General features: G+C 44.8%; 1 protein-coding gene across 4 annotated transcripts in view; it reads right to left on the bottom strand.

The window, feature by feature from the left end:
- CPNE5 (copine 5) overlaps nt 1-24,939 on the bottom strand; it is a 129,314-nt gene that overhangs the window by 72,193 nt on the left and 32,182 nt on the right. For all 4 annotated transcript variants that reach the window (XR_014512561.1, XR_014512562.1, XM_083445764.1 and 1 more), the window contains exons 3-6: nt 23,601-23,647; nt 6,907-7,010; nt 4,874-4,913; nt 2,750-2,826 (exon numbers count right to left, since the gene is read on the bottom strand). Coding sequence is in view for 2 of the 4 variants with exons in the window: in XM_083445764.1 (XP_083301890.1) it covers nt 2,750-2,826; nt 4,874-4,913; nt 6,907-7,010; nt 23,601-23,647 (268 nt within the window). In the remaining 2 variants the exon portion in view is untranslated. The remainder of the gene's footprint in view (nt 1-2,749; nt 2,827-4,873; nt 4,914-6,906; nt 7,011-23,600; nt 23,648-24,939) is intronic.

Genomic DNA, 24,939 nt, shown 5'->3' with positions numbered 1-24,939 from the left:
CAGCTAGCTCCGCCTCTGTGCTTTGGCCAACCTAGTGTCCTCTAGCTGTTTTGGACAATCACTCCCATCAGCCCCAAACCAGCTTCCCCATGCAGAATGGGGTTGATGAGAACTGCAGCCCAAAAACTTCTGGAGGGCAACAGGTTGGCATTCTAAAATTTAAAAGCTACTACTGCTAGAAGGAAAAATGCCATTGAGGGAGAAGACTGGTCGGGGGGGGGGGGTCGGAAGCTGAAGAGGTAACAGGGCATAGTGAGCTGGGAGAGTCTGAGGCAGAGAAGTCCAGAATCAGAAGCAGGAGAGGAGAGACCAAGAGGCAGAGATAAATCAGTCATGAGTGTCTCCCTCTCCTGCTGCGACAGCAGCGGCACAGGGTGAGTTGTCCATGGGGGCAGGACAAGCCAGGCAGGGTGCTCTTGGTGGAGCCTGCGAGGAGTCCACTTCCCCCTCTCAGCCACCCTCCAGCTGAGGGGGAGGCAGTGGGCTGACGTGAGCCCCATGCCGCCATTTTGAATGGCACAGTGGCTGTAGGAGTCTGCCCACCTCCTCTCCCTCAGCTGCAGCGGGTGGACATGAGCTTCATGCCACCCAAAAAGGTGGCACAGTGGCTGCAGGTGCCTGAGCCACCGCATCACTCCCAGGAGAGATGCATGGCTTGGGCGCATTGCAGGCCCCATGGCAAGTGCCGCCCCTTGAGTGAGTGGCGCCCAGTGCGCCTCGCCCCCTCTAGCTACGCCTGCTGTAAGACAGGCTTTCCTGCCCCCTGGTCTCCCAGAACCAGAAGAGGCATGAAAAGGGCAGAGGAGAGGTGGGCTTTACATAGGCACTGTCTCTGATTGCTTGGGGAAAACCCTGGGGAGGCAAGGACTTTCAGTCTTGGCAACTGATCCATGGGGTCAAACTCTGCTAAGTACGTGCAGATCATGTTCTTGCTAATAAAGAGTTAACTCCAACTTGAACAGTGCAATATACTGCCAGCTTGCTTCTGTCAATTGGCCAGCAAAGGGGGCGGGGGGGAGAGAGATAACTATGTGGCCCAGCCAATTGGGTAGATCCACTTCTCCACCCGTGCTTTAGAGTGCTCAAAACCTCATATCCTTACTTCTTTATTTACTATAGTTACAGGCCACCCCTTAGCCATAATGGCTGCTAAAGAAGAATTCACGGTTAAAGGCAATTTAAGTCCAGGTAAGTAATCCAAAATGTAACTCAAGAGAAGAATCAGCAGGGCAATCAAAACAGAGCATCGAAATAAGTAAAATAGAACAGCAAAAAGGATTTGCTTAGTGTCAAACTAGATGGGACTTTACACATATTTTTAAGCAGTTGCTTAAGACTAGCCATGTTTCAAAAAGCAGCCCTGGGACCCCTGATACAAAATGGGATCATGGCACAGCTGCTATTGATTGTTTTTGAAACAATATCCTACATTATTAAATGACTATGTACAAATCACAGTTTCCTGTGTCTGGAAAAAATGGGAAACTGCAGCTTGCTTCAAATCACGAGCAGAAGTTTCCATTTTTCTCTTTCATAAAATCTAAGGAGAGAGCATAAGCCCGAGACTGGCCACAGTGTATCATCCTAAAATGGGTTCAGCATTACTTTTGAAAGAGATAGATGGCATGTTAAAAATGAAAAATAAAAATAAATAAATGTAGGGCTGGAGGTAGTTGGAAATGCATTGGTTTACAGAATCTGCACCGAAAGTAATTTTGAGAAACTGGAGAATGGGACCAAAAATAATAACTTGAAATTCAATAAAGACATATGTAAAATCATTATACCCGGGGAGGAGGGAGGAATCCTCAAAAATTATATTTGTTTTTCTAGAAATATGAAAGAAAACTAACCAAGATAGGCATTTCCAATACAAGCTAATGCAGATTGCAAATTAAATAAGAGGCAGATGCCACTGTGGGATGCATTAATGAGTCCAGAGAGTAGAAAGAAATGTGATAAATGATGTGGATTATATATATTAGCCAAGAAAAAAGGTTCAAGGAGCTGGATGTTATCTGCGGCACACATATACATATATTCAAGTTTATTGGAGGAAAATATGTATTTAGCATTCCTAGCTCTCCATTCCCCTGCCTCCACATCAACATATTTGCTCAAAAATATTGTTGATTTCAGTGGAACTGATTTCCTAGTAAACGTGTTTAGCATTTAAGACACTGCGCGAAACCAAACATTAGATGTCTCCCTCTGTAAATGCTAGCAGAACTTATGTCATGTGGTTATGATTTCCAGAGGAATAGCATAATGGCATTAGCTGTCACAGACTAAAGCCCACTTCTTCAGATGCATGAGGTAAAATCTAAAGGATCATTCTCAGCACCCTCGCCAAACCTGTAATTCCCAGAAGGCTGCAGGCTGCATCATGCATTAGCAGCAACGCTAGCTCACATTTTTATCTACTCAACTATGAATCAGTCAGGAAACCTGTACAGCAGCCTTCAGCTGCCTTGTGCTTTCCAGATGTTTGGGACTACAACTCCCATCAGCCATTGCTGTGCTGGCTGGAGCAGATGGGAGTTGTGGTCCAAAACATCCTGTAGGAACCAGGTAGACAAAGGTTACACCAAAGGATCTCAAATAGGAATAAGACTTGTGTGATTTCATCCACTATTGGTTTGTAATGGCTACAGCTTTCTGCCTAACTTTGTAACTTTGTAGACTAAACAACAACAACAACAACAACAACCCATCAGGCCCCCAGCAGATGTAGGGAGTGAGCACTCACATCAATGGCTTCTCCAAGCGGCTTCCTGGTGACCCAACAATCTCACCCAGTGTGCAGAATGTCTGGCCAAGGAAATCCTGATGAAGGAAATCAATATAATCATTATGAAACAGCACAGGTCCATTGGAGCTATTTCCCTCTGTCCAGGGATCCCTGGAAACTGAAGATGAGAAGATGGCCTGGTAAAACCCTTATCTATTCGTGGAAGAATCTAGTCAACAAATTCAACATTCCTGTGGGGATTTTTTCATTTCACTTAAATATGGAAGAAAAAGACCATGCACATCAATATTTCCTGCCTGATACAACATATCAATATATTATTTTGCAAGAGGAAGAGCTGACTTGTTTTTTTAAGGATGGTTCAATTTCCCCAAAGCTGCAGGAGAATTAAATCAGCCTTTCAGCCAACCCGCATGGCTCCTTGCAACAGACGTTACTGGAGCAACGGGAAACTGAACTAAGAAGAAGTGGCTTCCTTACCACACCAATAATCCCTGAACTGGGCCCATGGCATGCTGCTCTAATCCTACAACACAGGAGAGGCAGCTGTTTCAGATCTAGTCCAGGGAGGGTGGGATACCAGTGCCAGAGTCTGGGTCTGATTGGCTTCTATCCATGCACACAGATGGGTGCATGTCCTGCTTGGTCCTGCTTTGCAGTGAAGTTGAGATGAATTTGGCTGTCCTACCTTAAACAACTCCAGGCTGTACTGGTAACACAGAGGCTGGAGGAGACAGATGGTAGGCTGGCCAGGAGTTTTTGTCTGACATAGCTCCTCAAACCTACTTTGCCTGCTTATTCCAGGACTTTTGCTTCTGCTTGATTTCCATCCTCTGTGAATCTCTGCTTTGGGCCTGCCCTGAATTCCTTCCCAGTCTTGACTCTTTGTCTGCCCCTTGGAAGCATCCGTGCCTTGTGCATGGCTTTGACCCCAACCTGCTTCTGCCCTGAACCTGCTGGACCAGATCTGGCCAAGGTTAACTGGGTCTCGTGGCACTAGAGTCATTGTGACTTACCAGAAGGGAAAAGTGGTGGGGAGATGGATGTGGTGCTCCACTAGGGTGCCAACTCTCTGCAGCTTCATAGCTCTGCCTCCCAGTAAGACACAGCGATGCCAGTGCCAGGAGACCAGATTAGCACTGTCCCTCCTCACTGGTTGCTCCTGGCCCTATATGGTCCCTTGTCTATTAGGGTGGCCACATGCAACAGAGGACAATGGTCCTATCTTCAATAGCTGTGTGTCTTTTTGCACGTCTATTTTCTCAAACAGAGGCATCAGCATCTGCTGAAATTTCCTCTTCTGACCAGTTATTAAAAGGTACAATAATCCTGCCCGCCTTTTCACGTGGTCACCTTACTTCTATGGGCAACAGAAAAACAGTAAGTAAATAATGTTCTGGGATGATGGAAGTTGTAGTCCAACAACATCTGGAGGTCTAGAGTCGTCGTCTCCTCCATTCCCTGATGTAGGGAAATTAGAGATAGAAGAACTGGAGGATGAATCAACAGAACAAGTAAAGGAACCTTAAACTAAATGAGGAAAAGGAAACGATAACCAGCTAAAAGAAATTAAAAGCGGAGAAATTATTATCATAATCATGCATGCAGACAAGATAAGGGAGGTGTCAGAATACTAAACAGAAACCGAAGCTGGGAACAGGGAAGACTGATTAAAAAGAGAATTGCAATAATCCAAGAAGGACAAAAAGAAAGAGAGAATGAACCAAAGTATAGACAGAATCAGCAGAAAGAAAAGACTGGATTTTAACTGGGTTTTACAACATAGGGGAGGGACCATTGTACAAAGCACATGATGATTTGCATGCAGATAGTCCAGGGTTAAATCCCTGGCATCTCCGGTTAAAAAATGTTCTGCTAGCAAAGGACGGAGAAGACGACCTCTGCCTGAAACGGAGGGGAGCTGCTGCCAATCAGAGTGGGCAATATTGGGCTAGACAGGCAAATATTCTGACGCAGGATAGGACAGTTTTCTATATTCCTAACAACGGAATTGTAAGGGGGGGGGGAGGAAGACAAGGAAGACAAGGATGAATGGGTAAGTATCTCAGAATGGATATGAAAGGATCGCACGAAGAAGCAGAGAATGTGCCCTTAACTTACGTGTTTTGACAGGTCGGGGCTCTTGGAGTCCACATCATAGCTGCACAGAAAGAGAAGCAAAAACCATATGTCACATTCCAGCCATGTCCTGCCCTGGCATTTTGTACTTTGCAAAGCCTATGCAGCAAATAAGAGCATGGCAGCTAGGAGACTGCAACATCCGTGGAGAAGGAAACAGTGCAATGGTTTTTAAGGCCAGGCATGCAAAACCACTACTTTCCTTATGTGGGTTCGTATGCTTTGCATCTTGAGAGAGGACTTGAATTGTCTCCTCTATCCATTACTTAAAGCAACCTTCCGTTTCCTAACCTGTGGCCCTCCATATATTTTGGACATGTGCTCCCATTAGCTCCAACCAGCAAGTCTGTGTTGGCCGGGACTGATGGGAGTTGTAGTACAAAACCTCGGGAGGGCCCCCAGTTGTGGAAGGCTGTGTTAAAGCGACAGTGGGGATTTGCAGGAGTAGCTGCCAGGGAGGGAAGAGTTAACCCTCCCCACCCTCTGTCCGACCAGGAGCTGTCCAAAAATCCTTGCTCCCCTCTCCTCCCCACATAGCAACTAGGTCTTAAAACACCTAAAAGACCTATTGGCACAAATGGGAGTTTTCTTTCCCAAGCCTAACTGTCCTGCACAGTTGTTGATACAGGAAAAACAATTATTTGGATAGTATGTGTTCTGTGCTGGAGAATGGTTTGTAGGGGGTAAAATGGCAAAGGATAATTATGAGGAAGAAATTTGTGTCAGCATGACTTTCTGCTCCCCAAGGGGTTTTTTTCCCATGCCAAGGGCCTTTGGCAACATTGCTCAATAAAGTACAGATCTCCTAAATAAGGAGGAACTTTGGAGAAGCCAATTTCAGGGCAGAACAGTGTAAGAATTCCAAAGGAGAACTGACAAAGCCCAGCTCGATAAGGCAATAATCCTGAGATTAATTGGAATTATTGCTGCCCTTGAAGCTCTGAATAAAAAGAAGTCTGCTGAATTTCAATGCACTTGGGGCTCCTTTCTGTCTTTGCAAATCCTAGCAAGGGAAATGCGCATGCTTTCTCTTTCCAATATTGTCTCACCAAGCCATCAGATGTTACCCAACCAGACATGTTATTGATAGGCATTGGGCCTCTCCAGACTGCCTGCCTGCCTGCTTTTTTGCAGGTGTACAGTGGTACCTTGGGTTACATACGCTTCAGGTTACAGACTCCGCTAACCCAGAAATAGTACCTCGGGTTAAGAAGAGAAGAAGAAGAAGAGTTTGGATTTGATATCCCGCTTTATCACTACCCAAAGGAGTCTCAAAGCGGCTAACATTCTCCTTTCCCTTCCTCCCCCACAACAAACACTCTGTGAGGTGAGTGGGGCTGAGAGACTTCAAAGAAGTGTGACTACCCCAAGGTCACCCAGCAGCTGCATGTGGAAGAGCAGAGACACGAACCCGGTTCCCCAGATTATGAGTCTACCGCTCTTAACCACTACACCACAGAAATCGTGCTCCGCCAGTGTGGCAGCAGCAGGAGGCCCCATTAGCTAAAGTGGTGCTTCAGGTTAAGAACAGACCTCCGGAACGAATTCAGTACTTAACCCGAGGTACCACTGTATTCTGCAATGTGTCATTGACACAGTACTAGTGGATCAGTGTGTGGATTTGCACTGGGCCATCCACACATCAGTCCATTCTATTCATTGTTCTGTGGTGCTTCCCCAGTGTCACTACCGTATTGCCATCTGGAGAAGCACTCTTGCGCTATAGCAAAGCAACAGTGAGAGGGTGCGGAATATACTAGAACATCTGTGGTATAAGAAATCACAGCATTTCAGCAGGGACCGGCACTGACTAGAAATAAAGCAATATGTCTACCCAAAAACATTTGCAGGCTCAAATGGCATTGAAGACGGGATCGCATAGAACTGCCCCGATGCCATAATGAGCACAAATTGTCATGAATGCACCATAAAATGGACACATGGAGGGGCCATTGAAATTCTCTTTGCACCTTCTCCTTGCCCACACTCAGAATGCCCCGAGTGATGTCACTCACAGATCAAAACGTAAATTCTGCTTCTCTTCAAAAAAGTAATCTAGGATGAACTTGCGCACGAAGTCAGGGTTCAAGGTGTTGTCAATGACTTCGGTCCTGCCAAACTGTGAAGGGAAGGAAGACAAATGAGATCCAGTGGTACCTCGGGTTACAAACACCTTGGGTTACAAACACTTCGGGTTACAAACTCTGCTAACCTGGAAGTAGTACCTGGGGTTAAGAACTTTACCTCAAGATGTGAACAGAAATTGCGCAGCGGCAGCAGGAGGCCCCATTATCTAAAGTGGTACCTCAGGTTAAGAACGGTTGCAGGTTAAGAATGGACCTCCGGAACGAATTAAGTGCGTAACCAGAGGTACCACTGTACAATGATGCTTACAGTGGCAGGCAGAAGCCCCCAACCTCATATATATGCTGCTGAGACCTGAGTTGATAGGGACTGACCAGGAAATGGGCTTGTGGAGAGTCGTTTCATTCAAACTTCAACCCAATATATGTGGTGCTATGAAAAAGATGAACTCCAGTTAGAGGGTCATGAGGAAAAGTGCTGAAAATGAACCTGCCGATATCAGAATGCCTTTATATAGATTGGTTGACAAAAACATGAGGCAGGCAGTCTGCTGGTTACATTATTTATTGTTACATTTATATTTCACCTTTCCTCCAAGGAGCTCAGGGCACACGGTTCTTTCCCTCCCCATTTTATCCTCACAACAACCCTGTGAGGAAGGTTAGGTTGAGAGATAGTGGCTTGCCCAAGCTTCATGGCTGAGTGGGGATTCAAACCCTGGTCTCCCAGGCCCTAGTCCAACACTCTAACCACTGCAGTGCACTGGGAATGCTCAGTCATTAGGTGCAAACTAGTTGTGTGTTGCAGCAACTGATGCACATAGTGCATCCTATGTAACTCAGCCTACTAAATAGACACTGCTGAAGGATATGGGAGTGGTTTGACCTTTCCAGAGATAGAGAAGGGTGTGTGCGGAAAGAAAATGCTCAAACTGAGGAAATGCAACAGTGAAAACAGAAAGGGGGTGGACAAGAGAGTCAGTGTAAAGACAGGAACCTCTTAGATCTGAAACTGCCAATTTCTTGTTTGCATTGTAAGTATGGTAGCAAAGGGCAGCTGTCTTTGCACAAAGCTAGCCTAGCAAGAGTTCATAAAGGCTGTGTGATTAAGTCTCTCTAGGTGCATCAATTAAACGGATGTTAATTATACGTCATCAGTCCTCAGGGGGTCACAGAATAGCGGGGTGGACTTACGGAGCCTTCCTGTCTGCTAACAATTAATATATTTAGGGGATAAATTAATCCTATGACACAATCATGGTTCTCTCTCTCTCTCTCTCTCTCTCTCTCTCTCTCTCTCTGTGTGTGTGTGTGTGTGTGTTGTGTATTCCAAATGGCAATGGGTGGCTTCTGATGGGAGATACTTCCAAGACCATGGAGAAAGGAATCTGCCCTTGAAGAAATTCAACTTTCGGCTGTTGTACAACCTGAGAGGTAGGAGAGGCCTGTTGTCCCTTTTGAACTGAAGGACAGAAAGGTAAAGATATAGAGCAGGACCTGATCATCTCTGTAAGACCACTTACTAGAACTCATTTCAATTGCTGTTTGTAAAGCAACAAAGCACAGACTGGAACAAACCTAGGAACCTTGGAAGTTGCCTTATATCAAGTCAGACCATTGGTTGACCTAGCTCAGCACTGTTTACACTAACTGGCAGTCACTCTCCAGGGTATCAGGCAGACACCTATCTCAGCCCTACCTGCAGATGCCGGGGACTGAACATAGGATCTTCTGCATGCGCTTTGCCATGACTGTGAGTTTGCACCGGTGTGGTAGAAGCACTGTGGGTTCAGTCTCTTTCCCAACATGTATATGCCATGCATGGGGAAGAGCCATGGCTCGGTGATAGAGCATCTGCAGGAGGTCGCAGGTTCAATCCCCAGCATCTCCCAGTAGGGCAGGGAGAGAGAGATTCCTTCCTGAAACCCAGGAAAGCCACTGCCAGTCAGTGTAAACAACACTGAAGTAGATGGACCTGTGGTCTGATCTGGTACAAGGCAGCTTCCTGTGATTCTACATATTTTAAGAGCAGAGAATAAAAGGGAAGTATTCTTAATAGGACTGTGGTTGTGAAAGAACAACTCACTGAAACTCCTGTAGGGAACCAAGGCTTCTAGATTTCCTCATATTTCTGCCTTAGAGATCATAAGATACCCAAAATGGTTGGGTGAATTAATTCATCTTCTTTTGCAAAGGCCTTTAGAGAAAAGCAACACATCAGACCACTGCAAATTTGTCAGATTTGTCAGAAGCTGGACAGCATAAAGAGTGTTACTTCATTTCACTTTCACAGCAGCTATGAGGGAGATTAGGATAAGAGAAAGTGATTTGACCAAGGTCACTCAGTGAGATCCCTGGTGGAGCAGGGATTTAGATCCAGGGATCCCCTTATCCAATCACTTTCGCTATGACAACATTTAAAGAGGATGATTCAGTTGTGAGCTTATTTTTTTTTAATGTGATCTGTTGCATGAAAGACAAGTCCCAGAAAGGTGTTGATATTAGAGTGTTCCACTTCCTGGCTTAATCCACATTGCAAAGGCTACCCAGAAAATTGTGGACTGCTCAACTCAGCACATTGTTAGGGTGTGTCATTTAGCTCTCCAGCCATCCCACCCCTCTATCAAATCAATTCGTAACAGCTTTCTCATTTCAGGCTCTGTATCACAATGGCTGTGTGAAGCCACCTGCAGATTCACTTTTTTGTCTTTCATGAGAAAGAGGAAACAAACCCAACAGGGAGAAATATCTCATTGAGGCACTTGGAATTATTTGAGCTCTGCAAATTAGACTGATCTCAGTTACAGTGATAATAAAACTAAGCTGATCATGGGGAAAACCAAGCTCCCACTATGATGATGATGATGATGATGATGATGATGATGATGATGATGATGATTTCACCTTTTCACCTTTCTTCTTCTACATGTTTTAAATTATAAACTAGGTAGCAGTAGTCTTTGTGTATACTTTGTACAGTGACTAGTGAGTTTAGTTAATCAGAACTACTAATGACATTGCCATTACATACCCTCCAACATTTCTCCAATGAAAATAGGGATGCCCCATTCCATAACAATAATTTTACTATTTATACCCCACACATCTGACTGGGTTGCCCCAGCCACTTTGGGCAGCTTCCAACATATATAAAGACAAAATAAAACATTAAACATCAAAAAAAACCACTTCCCTATACAGCAGGTTTCCTCAACCTCAGCCCTCCAGATGTTTTTGGCCTACAACTCACATGATCCCTAGCTAGCAGGACCAGTGGTCAGGGATGATGGGAAATGTAGTCTCAAAACGTCTGAAGGATTGCCTTCAGACGGCTCGGGGAGGCGGATAACTCCATACCCTCCAACATTTCTCCATTGAAAATAGGGACATTCTAAGAAAAAGTGGGACATTTGGGGATCAAATCAGAAACCAGGAGGGCTTCTCTAAATTAGTGACGTCCCTGGGAAATAAGAACACATGGAGGTTATGTCATTATTCTTAAGAAACACAGGCCTCTGCTCCAATCTTAGATCATCATTCCAAAATTTAAGCTTGCCCGCATCATTATTCCTTAGTTGCAATGGAAACATGGCAGGCCTTGCTTGCATTTTTCTGTGTGTGATACTCAAGAATTAGGATGACGAGGGGATAATCGGCAAGAGGATTAATATGCAAACATCTCAGCAATAGGCCAGAGGGGGGAAAGCTTTAAAGTCCTGTTTTATTCTTACGGTTCATTTCTTTCACTCTCTTTCTGTAAGGCAAAGTGTGAAATTTAGGCAAAAAAGTTACTCTATTGATAAGAAAGAGATTACATGATACAGTGAGAATCCTGTGGAAGTAAGAATTATTATGACAAAGGAAACTAGGAAAACACACATTTCTGACTGTGAATTTCTCTTGCCCAAGGGCTCCCATTCCTCAACCTCAGCTTTCAGCAGAGGTAAACAGGGTCAACACAGAGCGTTGCTCCCCCAGAGGGAGCACCTGCCCTGCTCTGCCCTGGATAAAAAGAATCATGGTGAACAGAGCAAAGGCCGACATCTCTGATCATGAAAAGTTGCACTTTCCTTCCATCTCATCGCCACAAGGTTTAGCATAAATAAATCCATGCTTGCCTGCTCAAAATATTTACATTTTGTTGACTGAAGGAGCTAAGCACAATATATAATTAAAACTAATTCCCATATAGTTGGTACGCTTGCCAGGCAGAGGTGGCGAACGGGACCTCTTTGTCTGAGTCACTCTCAGGATGCATCTGTTATGTTAACCAGGGAGACGGACTGATGCCAGAGCTTAAAATAATAATGTGGAATAATTCTCGCAATTTGCCCAGAGGGCCACCTCGTCACAGACTGAGCATCTGCTCTTTTTGAGAAAGCAGAGACATCAAGGTGTTTTCAAACTGAACGTTTCTTAATGCCATTTTTTAAAAAAAAGGAATTCAGGAGAGATTCGGGAATTGCACTATTGGCAAAGCTACTTGGGGAAATAAGAAGATAAGACAGGCCTGTTGGGTCAAGCCATCTAGTGCAGCATCCTGTTGTCACAGTGGCTGACCAGATGCTTGTGAGGAGTCTGCAAGCTGGACATGAGAGAAACAGCACTCTGCTCACCTGTGATTCCCAGCAAGTGGTATTTAGAGGCAGGTAAAAGGTAAAGGACCCCTGGACGGTTAAGTCCAGTCAAAGGCGATTATGGGGTTGTTGCACTCATCTCGCTTTCAGGCCGAGGGAGCCGGCGTTTGTCCACAGACAGTTTTCTGGGTCATGTGGCCAGCATGACTAAACCGCTACTGGCGCACAGAGGACTGTGACAGAAGCCAGAGTGCATGGAAATGCCGTTTACCTTCTCACTGCAGTGGTACCTATTTATCTACTTGCACTGGCGTGCTTCCAAACTGCTAGGTTGGCAGGAGCTGGGACAGAGCAACGGGAGCTCACTCCGTCGCGGGGATTTGAACCGCCAACCTTCTGATCAGCAAGCCCAAGAGGCTCATTGGTTTAGACCACAGTGCCACTCACGTCCCCTTGGTATTTAGAGGCATACTACCTCTGAGAGCACCAGCCCAGGAAGTTTTTTCACTTAAGCCAAACAGAAAATGGCACCCTCCCCACCTCCTCCTCCACTGCCACCGCCCCCTCCACTGTTGTCTCTGCCTGAGGTGATTGGAAGTGGCCCACAGAAGCCCAGGCAAGCTGAAGGAGGCTGAAGATGAGCAGGCAGCAGCAGAGAGGCAGAGGTGGAGGAACAGGAGGAGGCAGGCGACAAGCGACAAACACAGGAGGCAGAAAGTAGCACACTCCTCAAGGCACAGTTCTGCCACCCCTTCCAGCTGTCCCCAGCCTTCTGCCTAAGGCAATTGCCTCACTGTGCCAGCCCTGACAGCAGAGGTAGAGCATAAAGGTAAAGGGACCCCTGACCATTAGGTCTAGTCGCGGCCGAGGTGCTCATCTCGCTTTATTGGCCAAGGGGGCCAGCTTACAGCTTCCGGGTCATGTGGCCAGCATGACTAAGCCACTTTCTGGTGAACCAGAGCAGCACATGGAAACGCGTTTACATTCCTGCCAGAGCGGTACCTATTTATCTACTTGCACTTTGACGTGCTTTCGAACTGCTAGGTTGGCAGGAGCAGGGACTGAGCAACGGGAGCTCACCCCGTCGCGGGGATTCAAACCGCCGACCTTCTGATTGGCAAGTCCTAGGCTCTGTGGTTTAACCCACAGCACCACCCGCATCCCATGTTTAATTTCTTTACATGCAAGAAGGTTTTGGCAGGGGCCAGGGAGGAATCAGACATGCAGACCTCCTTGTCCAGCCTGAAGTGACATTACCGAAGATAAAGTTGATACTGCTACAGGTATAAATACGGCCTCTTACAACTATTCACCGCTCTCATGCCTGAGCACTGAAAATCCTGTTCTTCCACCCCCCACACTTCTGAGATAAGATTGGGGAAGCACCCTTCCAAGTCTTTATTCAGGAGCTAGAAAGAAACCAAAGCTTCCTGATGCTCCCTCTTGCACCCCATACCAGCTTCATGCTCGCAATCACAGAAGAGCAGAAAATACGAAGATACCATCCCAAATGACTGGTGATGCCAGAATCAGAGCTCTTTCTTCTTGAGTCCTGAGTGGCTGCTCTGACAGTTGAGCTGTTTCAACCCCTAGCAACATTTGCTCAAGCACTGAACAGGACCCATTTCCTACTTTATCCTCCACATCATCCCATGATGGTTACTGTCTTTTGCACATTCCCCCCCCCCATGCTTCTTTACTGCCTCCACTGGGAGGTGAGATGTGGATGATGGGTGGATAGGTAGGAGCTGGGGAATGCTAGCCTTGCAGCTGTACGGCAGTGGAGATATAATACAGGAGGCCAAAGATAGCCTCAAATATTATCTCCAGATATGGGGCAGTGCTTCAGGGAACAATTATCTGTGATGAGTGGCAGTATTAACCACCACTTCATTGTGCTAATTTGTGTCCATTGTGCAATAACACAGAATGCCATAAAATGTTCTGGGAAGCAGCAGATGAGTTGATAGGCATGGAGCCTGCTTTTAATAATTAAAGTCAACTCTGAACTTAAAAGTTATTTCACACCAAGGGGACTTTGAACCTCGACAGAATCGTGAAATGGACCAGGTCCCCATCTTAGGGGAGAAATCAAGACAGCTCAGTGTAAGCAAGCAAACAAATTTCAACATCGTCCAATGGGACAATGTATATTTTATGACTCAAAAAGTGTAAGAGTGAGCCCAAGGGAAATACCAATAGGTACAAGATGGTTTCAATAAGAGTTGTTTATCATGCTTCAACTCACATGCTTTTGATTGGCTTATACAGGCAGTAGAATCAAGAGGAAACTCTTTTTTCTGGATAGTAGAACATTAGTTGGCATGTCAGGAGCCAGAAATCCAAATGTTTTCCTGCCATACACACACCTGAAGGCAGAAAACTAGTGCGGCAAAGAGAAGTCAAGTCTTTTCCCTAGTTTTCCTGTGGCAGCAAACCTCCTCCCTGCAGGAAGCATCACACTATAACCTTAATGGCCCCTCCAGGCTTGTGGTTTTTTGTGGGCATATCCAACAACATGTCCCTGATGCAATAATAGAGGATTAGTGATACATTCAGCTGAGATTGCATTTAAAGGGAAGGCATACTTTCCAGAACAGACATCCTTTGAAATTCACACTTCTCTGAATTTTGCGATGCAGTTATCCAACCAAGCAATATGTAGACAAATGCACATACTGGCATAAAGTGTCCATTAAAATACATATATTAATTGAAACATACAAAAAATCATTATTTTAGGGGGGATTATGCATATATCAGGCAAAATTCAGCATATTAGGAGAAATTTCCACTAAAATGCTAATGAATTTTAATGAAGACTAAAAAAAGAAAAAGAAATCGCAAACTCAAACAAGCAAAGAAGAATTTTGCACCCCACACAAGTCATTACAGCAGCACAGTCAAACATCTTCTCATGGGAAATTATACAAACTTCCAGGCAATTTTCCCACTCAGCCCCCTGCAGCTTCAGGAGAGAGAGAGAGAGAGAGAGAGAGAGAGAGAGAGAGAGAGAGAAAGTACATCCATTAAAGAATAGTTTCATGATTTAATTTTGTAATTTCTTATATATAAAAACTAAATAATTAAAAGTGACATTTTCTAGTTTGCTTGTCATTCTTCTCTTCTCTTTTATTTTTTCCTTCAAGATGCATGAATGCCTAAGCTGCAGTCCTACCAGGGAATAAGTTTCATTGAATTCAATGGGACTTACTTCTGAGTAGAAATCCATACACTTGCATTCTAAGTATCTATATAGAATGTTTCCTAGGTGCCCAAAGCACTTTGAGCACATCCCATCAGCAATGCAGTAAAACAGGCCAATATTATTATCCTCATATTACTGCTGGGTTGGAGGGGAGTGAGCCTTGAGAGGTGGTGACTTGCTGTGCCCACCCAGGGAATTCATGACTGCAGTGGGATTTGCACCAATGACTTTTTGGCGCACAATTCACCCTGTTAATTACTACAGGAGCTCTCGATAAGCCTCCCTCTCTTCACTTTCACAAACAACAGCCCATGGTGTTGATTCGGCAATTATGCAGCTCACGACACTGATTTGGGTGATACAAATGCCATCTTCAGAGAGATGCCAGACCTCTTCCTTTTTAGTTTGGGAGCTTCCTTTTTAGTTTAGGTTCAATACCATGGACAGCATCACAAAGAGCTAATTTGGGCTCCCCATTTTACTTGCCCAATATTCTCTAAACAGAGCTCCTGATCCAAAGAACTAACAGTTATTGTTGTTGTTTAGTCGTTTAGTTGTGTCCGACTCTTCGTGACCCCATAGACCAGAGCACGCCAGGCACTCCTGTCTTCCACTGCCTCCCGCAGTTTGGTCAGACTCATGTTTGTAGCTTCGAGAACACTGTCCAACCATCTCATCCTCTGTCGTCCCGTTCTTCTTGTGCCCTCCATCTTTCCCAACATCAGGGTCTTTTCCAGGGAGTCTTCTCTTCTCATGAGGTGGCCAAAGTATTGGAGCCTCAGCTTCACGAGTGCTCCAGTAAGCACTTCAGAATGGATAGGTTTGATCTTCTTGCAGTCCATGGGACTCTCAAGAGTCTCCTCCAGCACCATAATTCAAAAGCATCAATTCTTCGGCGATCAGCCTTCTTGATGGTCCAGCTCTCACTTCCATACATCACTACTGGGAAAACCATGGCTTTAACTATACGGACCTTTGTTGGCAAGGTGATGTCTCCGCTTTTTAAGATGCTGTCCAGGTTTGCCATTGCCTTTCTCCCAAGGAGCAGGCGTATTTTAATTTCGTGACTGCTGTCGCCATCTGCAGTGATCATGGAGCCCAAGAAAGTAAAATCTCTCACTGCCTCCATTTCTTCCCCTTTTATTTGCCAGGAGGTGGCCATGATCTTCGTTTTTTTGATGTTGAGCTTCAGACCATATTTTGCGCTCTCCTCTTTCACCGTCATTAAAAGGTTCTTTAATTCCTCCTCACTTTCTGCCATCCAGCTACTGACATCTGCATATCTGAGGTTGCTGATGTTTCTTCCGGCGATCTTAATTCCGGCTTGCGATTCATCCAGCCCAGCCTTTCGCATGATGAATTCTGCATATAAGTTAAATAAGCAGGGAGAAAATATACAGCCTTGCCGTACTCCTTTCCCAATTTTGAACCAATCAGTTGTTCCATATCCAGTTCTAACTGTAGCTTCTTGTCCCATATAGAGATTTCTCAGGAGACAGATGAGGTGATCAGGCACTCCCATTTTTTAAGAACTTGCCATAGTTTGCAGTGGTCGACACAGTCAAAGGCTTTTGCATAGTCAATGAAGCAGAAGTAGATGTCTCTCTGGGACTCTCTAGCTTTCTCCATAATCCATGTTTGCAATTTGGTCTCTGGTTCCTCTGCCCCTTCGAAATCCAGCTTGCACTTCTGGGAGTTCTGGGTCCACATATTGCTTAAGCCTGCCTTGTGGAATTTTAAGCATAACCTTGCTAGCGTATGAAATGAGTGCAATTGTGCAGTAGTTGGAGCATTCTTTGGCACTGCCCTTCATTGGGATTGGGATGTAGACTGATCTTCTCCAATCCTCTGGCCACTGCTGAGTTTTCCAAACTTGCCGGCATATTGAGTGTAGCACCTTAACAGCATCATCTTTTAAAATTTCTTATCTCCAATTTTCTTGAACAGATCTCTGGTTCTTCCCATTCTGTTGTTTTCCTCTATTTCTTTGCATTGCTCGTTTAAGAAGGCCTTCTTGTCTCTCCTTGCTATTTTTTGGAAATCTGCATTCAATTTCCTGTATCTTTCACTATTTTCACTATCTCCCTCACATTTTGCTTGCCTTCTCTCCCCCGCTATTTGTAAGGCCTCGTTGGACAGCCACTTTGCTTTCTTGCATTTCCTTTTCATTGGGTTTTAGTTGCTACCTCCTGTATAATGTTACGAGCCTCCATCCATAATTCTTCAGGTACTCTGTCCACCAAATCTAAATCCTTAAACCTGTTCCTCACTTCCACTGTGTATTCATAAGGGATTTGACTTAGATTGCATCTTGCCGGCCCAGTGGTTTTTCCTACTTTCTTCAGTTTAAGCTTGAATTTTGCTATAAGAAGCTGATGATCAGCCACAGTCAGCTCCAGGTCTTGTTTTTGCTGACTGTATAGAGCTTCTCCATCTTTGGCTGCAGAGAATATAATCAATCTGATTTCGATGATGCCCATCTGGCGATGTCCATGTGTAGAGTCGTCTCTTGTGTTGTTGGAAAAGAGTGTTTGTGATGACCAGATTGTTCTCTTGGCAGAACTCTATTAGCCTTTGCCCTGCTTCGTTTTGACCTCCAAGGCCAAACTTGCCAGTTGTTCCTTTTATCTCTTGACTCCCTACTTTAGCATTCCAATCCCCTCTAATGAGAAGAACATCCTTCTTTGGTGTCATTTCTATAAGGTGTTGTTAAGTCTTCATAAAATTGGTCAATTTCAGTTTCTTCAGCACCAGTGGTTGGTGCATAAACGTGGATTACTGTGATGTTAAAAGGTCTGCCTTGGATTCGTATCAAGATCATTCTATCATTTTTGAAAGTGCATCCCAGTACAGCTTTTGCCACTCTTTTGTTGACTATGAGGGCCACTCCATTTCTTTTATGGGTTTCTTGCCCACGGTAGTAGATATGATGGTCATCTGAACTGAATTCGCCCAAACATTCAACATAAATCCTAACTAACAGTTAGGATTGAACAACTGCTTAGAAATCTGAGAATTCTCTTGATATTAATAAAATAAAATAAATAAAATAAACAAAACAAAACAAAACCTGACTGTCAGGCAGTGAAATGTTTGACCAAGATTTGCAATGTTATCACAGCAAAATGAGCAACTTGCTCTGACAGCACGCACACACACACACACACACAAACCCTCCAGGATCTTTTTATTGCCAGACTGCAAAAGAAGGGATTGAGTGGTCCTTCCTTTCTCCATCAAAGGCTCTATGGAAGGAATGGGAAGTTGTGGCTCCCTTGTGGAACTAGTAAGTTAACTAGGGTGGCTACAACTCCAAGAAAGAGGAAATGCATCAGCAAAACTGAGTACAAAAGAGGATACAGATCTACATTCATTTCTATTCATAAGCACAAATTTAGAAGTAATGTTTTATTGAAAAAGAAATACAATGCATCTCACCACAGGGGGGAATAGTCTGTCCATTCCCAACAGCAAGGGCTGACAGACTGACTGGCTGTGCTACTCCCACTTGCATGCTTACTCCAGGGCAGCCTCAGCTCCTGGCAACCAGCACCCCCGGCCAGCCCCAGAGGCACCATTCACCTGTGGAGCTTGTAGGCAGGGACACAAGAGGGCATCAGAGGAGGGAGGGAAGGATGAGGGACAGTGTTGCCCATGACACCCCTGGCCAAGGCACCCCAGGGTGCCATGGCACACTGGTTAAAAACCACTGCAGTAGATCTATGGTCCTCAACAGGACACTCATGGGTGCCGTGTTGCTTGGGGTCAGGTTTAGGCTGAAGACTAGACTGGTCTTTCCTTCTACTCTGGCCCCATCTGCACTACGTATTCAAAGCAGTATCATACCACTTTAAACAGTCAAGGCTTCCACCCAAAAATCCTGGGAACTGTAGTTTGTTAAAGGTGCTGAGAGTTGTAAGGAGACCCCTATTCCCCTCCCAGAGCTACCATTCCAAACGTGCTTTAACAATCAATCCCTCTTCCCAGGTAGTTCCTGGGAAACACATAAAACTTAATGTTGTGGTGCTCATATGGTCAAACCAGACTTTCCAAAACAGCGACTTTCTCTCCCCACTATACACTTTCACTGAATGGGGTCATGTAACACTTGCCCTCACATAAGTTCACTTCAGAGTGGATAGACTTCGAACAAAGCATCATAATCAACCAATTGATTCTAGTGTGCAATGGTGCACTTAATGTCCATCTGCTCTCAGCCCAGTACATGCTGGTAGTGGGGTAGAAGTCCCCTCAATAATTCAAAAATGATAGTCTCACACACACCCTCTGTAATTCAAGCACTGACTCTGTGGAGAGGAATATACTTTCAGCAGCAGCCTGATGCATGTAACTGCTTTGGAATGTAAGTTTCAAGCACAGGTAGTGTGTTAAAGTGGCAATATATGTTAAACAATAACTGTCTTTTACAGACCAGAGACACTCAAGTCTGGAGGAGTGGGGTGGAATCCTCCAAATGCAAGTAAATATAAGAAAGAATGGGATTTTATCTTTCCTTTTTTTTCCCTTTTCCAAGTTTTCCTTTCCTTGGGGCGTCAAATTGAATGGGTTTGAATTCTATGCTGAGACAATTAAACCAGTCTAGCAATCTTTCCCATGTCTGCTCATTGATGTCATCCCACACTGCTTTATGCATATTCAAATGTTTAAATAATTATGTTCCACATTCAGGGGCTTGCTGTGGAGAAGGCCTGTTCCCTTGTTTCCGCCCAGCATGCCTTAGTCAACGCAGGCAGCAGTGCCTCTTCTCCAGCTGAATGCATGGGGTGGGCAGGAAAGCCAAATGGGAGATTTGATCTTCCACTGTCCAGCAATAGTAAATTCTCCAAAAAAGACACACACCAACAACCTATAGAGCATGGATCGCCAAAGTGGCTCCCCCAGGTGTTGCTAGGACACCCATCATCCCTGACGGCTGGTTATGTTGGTCAGGGCTAATGGCAGATGGAGCGAAACAACATCTGCCGGGCACCATGTTGCTACCCTTGCTATACCGCACTTCTCCCAAGATCTCTCTGCACAAACCTCCCTGCACACAATCATGGCTCACAGCACGGATATAAAGCTGCCCTGCCCTGAGGCCAGCTGACCCCTTACTAAGCAGGCGCCCAGCGAGAGCTGAGAGGTTAATTGCCATGGAGAAACAACTGCCAAGCTCCTCTTACAACAGCAGCTCAGGCAGTAAGTATTATGAGAATGTCCTATGAACCTTCCTTTAGCCCAACAAAAGCAGGTTCTGCAGTATTACAAATAAATGAGGATCTTGTTTGTATTGTAAATGCAGACAGGCAGGTCAGCGCTCTGCAGCTGCATTTTAAACGACCCCTTTTTACAGATGTGGTGGCTTTTGATACGGGGGTCCTACTGCCTGCATGCAGATGTGTGGAAGGGAATGTCTATGTGTGATAACTATCAGTGCTACTATACTAGGGAACAAACAAGGTTAGAATATCCTGAGCCATATTGCCAAGAATGTATCACAATATTGACTCCTCCTTGTATGTATACTTCTCATTTGTTTGTACCTAAATATTTGCATGTGTTGCTGGGTACACTCAATTAGGACTTGGCTGCCTAAAACTAATTGCTAGAATCTTCCTGCCAAGAATAATTGCTTTTTTTCCAAGAAATGACTTCTGCATATTGGCACCACAGCTATCCCTAGACGCTACACCACCCTGGGTAGGCAACCGTTGACTTCAGGCATTGGCTAGATGGGATTCTGCTCCACAGCTTTATTTACCTGGTGATTTATGAGCTTTGGACCCAAGTAGCAGCTCCATAATGCCCGACCTCAGGCAGTCTTGCTGTAGCGTCTCAGTCTTGTTAGTGCACTGGATTAAGCTGAGGAAAGTCGCTTATTACAGAGAGGGGACTAAATGCAGTTTGGTACATCCTGCAAGTTCTAAGCAAGCACCCATGGAGCTGACTGAGGGCAGGGTGGTTTCAGTGTGGCAATACCTTATTCACCCGATTGGACCAGCCTCCACTGCAATAGGCCCAGCTTGCCCCTTACATTTTTAGTTTTTCCTTCCCTTATCCTCTGATTTTTTTTCTCCTCCCAGTAGAGAAGCCTCTCTGAGGATTTTCCAGCTCAGCTGTACCTTTTGCTACATTTCTTTGAGCTCTGTCTTTTCCCACTGCTAGAGATATGCATTGTGGTTTGCTGGTATGATTCTAATTTCTAGTTTTGGTTTCCCAAGACTGGACTGTCTTGTATAACTTCCTAAAAGCACACACACAGAGTAAATGACAAACCAAAACCACATTTGTTCATTCAACAGTCAACAATTAAAGTGCATATTAATGTAAAATGTACCTTCTTATTTTATAAGCATAAATATATCTCTGAATCATCCGCCTTAATCAAAATCTGAAAATGAAATTAAGCTTAACCATGTGTAATTTATTGCAATCTTCTCTAATGAAAGTTGTGATTATAAAAGATAACTGAGGGGGATATGAATGCTTTAAATTAGGATTAATTAGGTTTTTGTCAGCATTGTACAAAATTAGGACATGATTGCACATTCAACCTTCCGCAGGCAGAGCTACACATGAGGGGTGGGGGGGGAGGGGGGACTAGTATAAAGGTCAATGGATCTCTCCTTCTCCCCCCATCACTGGCCAGTCCTTGGCTGGACTCTCACACATAATGAGGCTATCATTTTGATATAGATATAGATATATAGATAGATATATAGATATAGATAATGTGCTTGTATAAAGACACACATGAATGTGGATGTGTCTTTATTTGTGTATGTATATATGGGGGTTGGGTGGAGGGGGAGAGAGTGAGAGAGATGCATTTTATATAAATATATCAAAATAATCTCCTTATATGCACCCAAGATCTCAAGGTGATGCATATTGGGAATAAATAAGAAAATAATACACAACTACATGAAATCAGAGACTAAAAGTGATTATATAAAAATAAAAGCAATTTAAAACCTCCAGTCATCCCCACAAACATTAATATAATCAATCACCATTAAAACAACCGTCAGCCAAAGCCAGCGAAGAGGATACAAATTAGCAACCAAATGCTTGACAGTCAAAGTAAGTCTTGAGCTGGTGTCAACGAGATACCACCGATGCCAGGTGGGCCTTCCTGGAAACAGCATCCCTTCAGTCTGGGGCTATTGCTGAAAAGGCCCCATCTCTTGTAATAGCCCCCCATACTTCTATAAGACGAGACCATCCAAGGAGGGCCTCAGATGCTGACTTATGGGTCTGGTTAGGTTCATGCTGGAAGAGTTGTTTGTAAAGTACTGGGATCCTCAACCATGTATGGCTTTATATGTCAAAAGCAGCACTTCATAGTGGACCTGAAAACATACCAGAAGCCAGCGCAGCCAGAGTAGAATCGTTGTTAAATGATTGAACCCTCAGTCTAGCCACAAAACAACTGTTGCAGCTGCAGTTTCCAAGCCATCTTCAAAGGCACTCCCAAAAATAAGAGTAATCTAACCATGAGGATACCAGGGCATATACTACTAAAGACAGGTTACCAGCATCCAGGTAAGGGCGCCTCCACTCCAGAGACCATAATGGATCCAGAAGTGTTCCCAAGCTATGAACCTCCTCCATCAATGGGAGTGAAACCCAACCCAGAGCTGGGAGAATGCCACTTACCCAGACAGCAGAACCACCCATTAACAGTATCTCTGCCTTATTTGGATTGAGCTTCAGTTTACTGGCTCTCATCCAGTCTATTATCTCAGGCAGGCACCAGTTCAGTGCATCCACCAAAACAGCCTTTGGCAACGAAAAGCATAAGCAGAGCTGTGTGCCACCAGCATGTTGATGACAATGCACTCCAAAACTCTGGGTGACCCCACTCCATGGTTTCATGCAGATGTTCAATAGCAAGGGGCTGAATAATATTCCTCCAGCACTACTTTATGGAGTCACCCATCTAAGTGGCTCCAGAACCACCACAAAGAAGTACCAACTACCTCCGATATAGCCGCTTCAGAAGGATACTATTAAGGATAGTCTGGCCCTCCAGATGTTTGGGACTACAATTCCCATCATCCCCAGCTAACAGGACCAGTGGTCAGGGATGATGTGAATTGTAGTCCCAAACATCTGGAAGGCCGGAGTTTGCCAATGCCTGGTTAATAGCATCGAAAGTCACCAAGAAATAAAGGAGGCTCTCCTGGAGGCTAGCTGGGATGAGAGGAAAAGAAGAATAGTTCATTGAGCATCTTTAGGGGCTTGAAACTTGCTCAGTTACACTGTGTGGCTAATGCTGGCAGAATGGAGTTGCTATCTCATGCACTCACAGCAGCTAAGTCAACGGCCCAATACCTATAGCAGGATGTGCTTGTAAGGGTACTCAGGAAGCAAGTCGTATTCATTTGCCTTTTATTTTTCTCTCTCTCTGGCTTTTGGCTGCTTGTTGTTTGCACCCATCAAAGGCTCCACTTATATGTTCATAGAATCCTGGACAGCACAGCATCCTGGAAAGCTCAGTTGGTTAGAGCTGGAATGTCGCCTGCACCACACCTACTAATAATATACGGTATCCATGTTGCTTTGCTGGGCCCTATACAGACCCCCTAGTGGTCTTCCATGTCATAGAGGGGAAAGCTGTGCAGGTTGTAATGTGGGCCGGCCCCACCAAGCCTGCATTTCAGGAGATGAACCATAAAGGTGAGAAAATAGAGGTACAAAGCAGGGAAATCATTTGCAAATACTGCCCAAGGCATCGGAGGCAGAAAAGTGGAATTAAATGCAGGTTTTGATCACCCAGCATCTTTCTAAAACCAGACCTGTTTCAGTCAAAAATGAAAATAAATGCAGATACGTACCTCTCTCCACTGCTTGGTCTCTATGCCCTGAGTATACAGCACACACACTGCAAAGGGAAAACACTTAGCTCAGTCACTGGGCAGAGTGAAGGCAGTGGTATCATACAGCATAGTCTGCGTTACCCAAATCCATCACAAGCTTCTGCAAAAACAGAACCCAGCAAACTTAACTACAGCCTGATTCCCCATTGGTGATGGGGAGGGAGAATCCCAAAAGTTGAACAGTTGGGATCTGTTATCTCTCTCTTTTTCCCTTTCCACCACATTGACAACTTGTAGAAAAACAGGACCAATGAGTTTTTCTGCACAACGGATGGCATTGTGCACAAAAAACCTATCACGGTCAAAAAGACAAAAGCAGGGTCACTCAGTTCTAGACATGGGGCTGTATCCAATGATGCCCTTTGCAGTGATGGAAGATCCAGTGTAGGGTTTGGTGCGGTGGAACAGGGAGGGAGGCACTTTTTGGTGGTTTCCCTTTCCCTGTGATATCTCCACGTGCCCCAAAAATCTGCTCAGGGGGGTTGGGGGAATCCTTTGGAGAAGTGTGGGTGGTGGGGTGCTGGATGGGAGAGGGTGGGGGTGGAGATCAGTGAAAACTGCTTCACTCCCCCATTATGCTGATGAAAGATACTTTCATTAGCCTGAAGCACTGGTTAGTTAGGACCCATGGTATGTGGACAGGTGGAAGCTGATTTCTGTAGAACCAGCCCAAAGTTCTACCCATCTGAAAGGGTGGACATCTCTCCCCTCAACCATTTTTCACCCTCTGGCTCATGGATTTGCTTGTTTTTTTAGAGGCCCATCAGAAAGCAGCTTCGACATTCTATTATGGCAAATGCAAACACTCATGATTTAGAACTATGGAAATCAAAACGAGATCTTAAGGTGTCTGTTTAAATTAGCCAATAATGATACCTTCATTAATGTATTTGGCTCCCTTTCAAATACTCCCCATTAGCAAGAGCACAGTGGAGATGTAGAGAAGATTAATGAGGTTTTAATGAAGAGCCGCTGCCAAGGCACCGGCAAACTGGCTGGCAGCAAAGGCTGCTGACCCACCAAGATTTGGTCAGGATCTGTTGCTTGTCCTCCTTCATCTGTGTGAGCTGCTAAGGATGCTGTCTATGTTCCCAAAAGGACATCTCAAAGAAAATGGCATTTGCAAGTGGAGTCACCAACCAAAGTGGAGGGTTCCTCTTTAAGGTTCTAGCCAGCCAGTCCATGTTGCCAGCCAGGAGTTAATGAATCCAGAACTGATGTCAATGGAAGAAATAAATTTATGTCTCAGAGGTTAAAATGAATGGGATTTAACTGCTTAATCTTGTTCAGCATGCTC

The sequence above is a fragment of the Podarcis tiliguerta genome, assembly GCF_965153285.1.
Source record: "Podarcis tiliguerta genome assembly, chromosome: 6".
In the NCBI taxonomy this organism is placed as follows: Eukaryota; Metazoa; Chordata; class Lepidosauria; order Squamata; family Lacertidae; genus Podarcis; species Podarcis tiliguerta.
The sequence above is the reverse complement of the archived record's forward strand: the minus strand, read 5'-3'. Positions and strand labels throughout refer to the sequence as shown.